The 4384-nt window shown below is 41.4% G+C and overlaps 1 protein-coding gene across 1 annotated transcript; it reads right to left on the bottom strand.

The window, feature by feature from the left end:
• Positions 1 to 1352: 1352 nt before the first annotated feature.
• On the bottom strand, positions 1353 to 3768 carry LOC114298337 (protein OCTOPUS). Its single transcript, XM_028242895.2, has one exon. The coding sequence runs from the start codon at positions 3502 to 3504 to the stop codon at positions 1549 to 1551; it is 1956 nt and encodes a 651-aa protein (XP_028098696.2). The 5' UTR covers positions 3505 to 3768; the 3' UTR covers positions 1353 to 1548.
• Between the last annotated feature and the right edge of the window lie 616 nt (positions 3769 to 4384).

The raw sequence follows: 4384 nt of genomic DNA, 5'->3' as shown, positions 1-4384 counted from the left end.
GTAGCATAGCCATTATTTTAGCAAATTTTTGCTTTATTGTTGCTCATTTACATGAAAACAAATTAACCAAAACCATTATAATCCTTCATAAACCAATAACAGAAGAAGCATAGTGTAGAAGAAAGGAGTAAAAGGACGAGGTAAATAAACTGATCTCTTCTGTATTATAAATTCTGATTCAATCGCCTATCGGATTAGTTTGTTAGACCAAAGCTTTTTAAACATGAAACATTGCATCCACTGGTTTCACCCTGATAAATCAATCTTTGAAACATTCAACTAGAACCTGGACTGGATGTTCTAATAGTTACAGGAGGCGTAACAAGCAAATGCTTTAACGGATCTTGAGCTTGTTTAAGTCTGCTTCCATGGCAATGCTTCAAAGTTCCTATGCTTGGTTCACAGGACTTTTTCATAGGCCTTGATCAACAACCTCTTGAAGAAACGTTTCAAAAAACTCAAACTAGATTAAATTGCAACTCTGCAACAAAAGCAGTTACTCACTAAAGGAAAATAAATAAAAGATCTTAAAACAGGAGGAAATATACAGGTGAGATCGAGAGGGAGAGACATTTTAGAGATCATACACTAGCCTCAAGAGAGACATTTGTATTTGATCCATTACAATCATAATTTCTTGTTTTATTCGTTACAAAGACGGGACAGATTGACCGACCCATGAATTTTCTGAGAGAGCAAGTGACTGGCAATAATGTGCTAAGCGATGAATAATCACTAAGATTTGTTATACACCTAACAAAGGCATACAGATTAGACAAATAAACATGGTCAACATATGCACATAGATGAAAAATCATTACCTGATTACTTGAATGACAGAAGAACAATGTCCATGTGTGAAAGTTTTGATCCTTGTTAGTAGAACTCCTGCCCCGAGCATTTTTCAGATCCTATATGTGACCTAGTTGAAGCACATGCTACATGTGTGGCATTCACATTATGCCTGTCTTTGATGTATCATATTACAGAAACAGAGCGGTGTCAACAGGGGAACAATAACAAGGTGAGACAAGCAAACAATGCTGATTGTGGGATTGACAATGGCTCCTAGTGATGATACCATCTTTCTTTTTGGTCCTCAGACTCGCAAATCAACACAATTATGCCAAACAACCCATTTGTATTTTACCATATTAGAACCAAACAAAAACATACAACATGCCAAACATCTTAGGTGAACATTCCCTAAAACAATGCTTTCAACATTCAAAAGTAAGCAAACACCTGTGGGACGAGCAAAAGATACCAATATGGTGTCCCAATATTAACCATATTTGAGGGCAAAAAACAATTCAAAATCTTTACAACAGTATGATCAGAGAGACAAAAGGGACACAGAACTTTGTTTCTGTTATTAATAAGAGAGCAAGTAAAGAAGCATGATAATCACAATGCAAGGTAACCCCTTATCTAACCAACCAACCAACCATCAAGAATACAAAGGCATGTGTGCTTACACAACAAATGCATCAAAATTAAACACTAAAACCAAATTTAACACAATTGGACCTTTCCATTTTTTTTCTCTCAGTACAATCGCAGTATGCTCCTCGCAATCGAATGTGAGTTAGTCGGCTTACTCTTCCCCGATCCCCCTCCTCTTCGACCACTGCTCCTCATAGGCGTCAAATAGAATCGCAATAGCCCATTGTCAATGTCGTTTGGCGAGTACCTAGCACTCCTGTTTCGCTCCAAAACAAACTCTTCTCTCCTCTTCTTACCATTCCCATTAGCCTCAACACTCGACTTCTTTACACTTCCAAATCCACCATTGCTATACGAATTCCTCGAGCTCACACTACTGTTACTCCTTAACACCTTTCTATTAAACCCCCCTCTCACTTCACCATCACCTTCCCTTCTCAGCTCTTGCCAAGACTCCGATAATGACCTCTCAACCCCATTTCCTCTGCTATACCTCTCTTCCTCCTCATCTTTGTTACCCCCACTTCGCCGGTGTATAAAACCCCAGATATTCCACGCCTTACTCCACCGACTAGACTTCTTTGAACCCTTTCGTTCTCCGTTTCCAATTACCGAAGCATTGTCCCTAAAACCCAATTCAAAAGTCTCCGAACAATCGTCTCTCAACGAATTTGAATTCGAATCCCTCAATTCTCTATCACCCACAACCAATTTAGTCCCTTGAAAGTAATCAATGGTCGCCGGAGACACTTTAGCATTCGAAACCACCTTCATTTCATCAATTTCAGCCACCACAGCCGCGGCGGTCTTTCTTATCGAGCTAGACCGGTCCAAACTCTTCCTCCGTCGCGAAGACGAATCAGAATAGTACTCCCTAGTCTGAGCTGACCCACCAGGAACTGTTTCATCCCCATTGATGGAATTCCTTGGCTCTTCGATCAAAATTTGAGAATCGGTCCTCGAAACGACAACAGCCGGAGCATCTTCGACCACGGAGAGCATCGGAGGAAGCCGAGGAACGGTCCGGCCGATCAAATACCCATCCCAGGAAGCTCGGGGCTCGTCAAAAGAGTAGCGAGGATCGTCGAAAGAAATCCGTCCGGCATCGAGGGAGAACCGAGGATCCGTATCGCAGGATCGCCGGCCGAAGCCGTAATCGGCGATTTCGGACTGGGTTTCGCGGTACTGCCGAGAAATCGGCTTCTCCACCGGTAATGCCGCCGATTCGCCGCCGCTATTTCGCTTCTTCAGCTTCTGTTTTCGCCGCCAGTTGGACCATTTCTTGCTGAAAACCGACGCCGCCGACCAAAAACTTCCGGCGATCTCTTTCAAGTCTCTGCCGGAGGAGGGTTTCTTCGCCTGAGAATCGAGATCTATGTGGTCTTTCATCGTCTTGATTTCCTCTTCTTGTTGTTCTTCAACGATCTCTTCTTCTACGATTTCTTCAGAAACCCTAATTTCATCACCATCATCGTCTTCCTCTTCTACTTCTTCTACAGGGTCGCCGTGTTCGTCCTCTTCTTCTTTGGATTCCAACACTGGACCAGTCACGTTTCGAGTCTCGACTTCAACCGATTGATCGTTCTTGTTGGTGGATTTGCGTTCGTCGTCGATAGTGAAGAGAGACCAGAGAGTACTCCGAGCCCTAACGTCACAGGACCTCCGTTGCGGCTCAAAAACACCAGAAAACCCCTCGTTTTTCGAGGCAGAGAACGACTTCGTACGGCGAAGCTCCGGGAAGAACGAAGCAGAAGAAGATGGTTTGCTTTTGCCTTTAATGCAGTTGTTGTCGGTGGTGGTGGAGGAAATGGGTACTCGGAAAATGGCTTTAAGGGCGGAGGCGGCAGTGGAGGAAGGGGCGGCGGAGGCGTTGGAGGGACGGCGGGAGGAGGAGGCGGAGGACTGATCTAAGGAGGTGAGGCGCTCGCAGAGGCATGAAGGGCAGAAGCCAGTGAACTGTTCTGTTGGGTGGCGGTCACAGCTGAAGGATGAGCGGTGAGGCTGTAATGGTGGCTGCTGCGGCGGCGGAGGTGGTGGTTGGTCGGTGGTGGGATTCATAACCGGTGGTGGTGGTGAATTCCAATCCGCCCTCTACTCATGTTACAGCATTCCAGTTTAAGAGAGAGAGAGAGAAATAGAGACTGAATCACACAGACAGAGAGGCTGAGACAGATAGATAGAGAGTGATGAGTGAGGTTTTTTGAGAGCTTTGGGATCGAATGGACACTCCAGAGAGAGAAAGAAAGTGAGAGAAAGTAGAGAGAGAAACAAAAGGGAAAGAAGAGGTTAATATAAAAAGAACAAATATTTTTTTCATTCTCTATCTCTCTACACTTTTACGTTGGATCCTTTTACGGATACCCACATGTGAAACTACAACTTTACCCTCCTTAGCCTAAGGTTAAGATAAATTTAGCAGTAATACTATCAATCCACGCTTTATCAATTCACAAATTATTTAGAATTTTTATTTTATGATTCAAACTTATTTTATATATAAAATTTAAATTAAACAAATTTAATCTCCATCATAAAATTATCTATCTAAAAAATTCTTAAGTGAATAAGTCTAAATCTCTAAAATTTTCTTAAATTTATAACAAAAATGGTTATCTGGATGTGTTTGTGCGGCAGTATGGAGTTTATGAATAAAATAAATTTGTACTATTGATTTTATTTCAGATAAATTTTGAATAAGTAATATTAGAAATTTCAAAAGTTTTATCAAAATTTTTATTAAATGTCTTGTATGGTTGTGAGATCTACACAATGTGAGTCTTATATGAATTTCGCATCTATATGAGACATTTAAGGATTGTTTGGGATGACCTAAATAAGTGTGGCCTTGTTTGATTTGTATTTGAAAGACATGTTTTGAGATAAAAAGTACAAAAATTTATTTGGTTTGATTTTTTTTCAAAAGACGTTTTAAAAAATT

This window comes from Camellia sinensis, chromosome 10, assembly GCF_055761805.1.
Source record: "Camellia sinensis isolate YWXY chromosome 10, ASM5576180v1, whole genome shotgun sequence".
Classification (NCBI taxonomy): domain Eukaryota; kingdom Viridiplantae; phylum Streptophyta; class Magnoliopsida; order Ericales; family Theaceae; genus Camellia; species Camellia sinensis.
Note: the sequence above shows the minus strand (reverse complement) of the source record. Positions and strands in the feature narration are given on the sequence as shown.

Excerpts from the sequence above, each read along its gene's own strand:
- LOC114298337 (XM_028242895.2), bottom strand. The coding sequence starts at position 3,504 with ATGAATCCCACCACCGACCAACCACCACCTCCGCCGCCGCAGCAGCCA.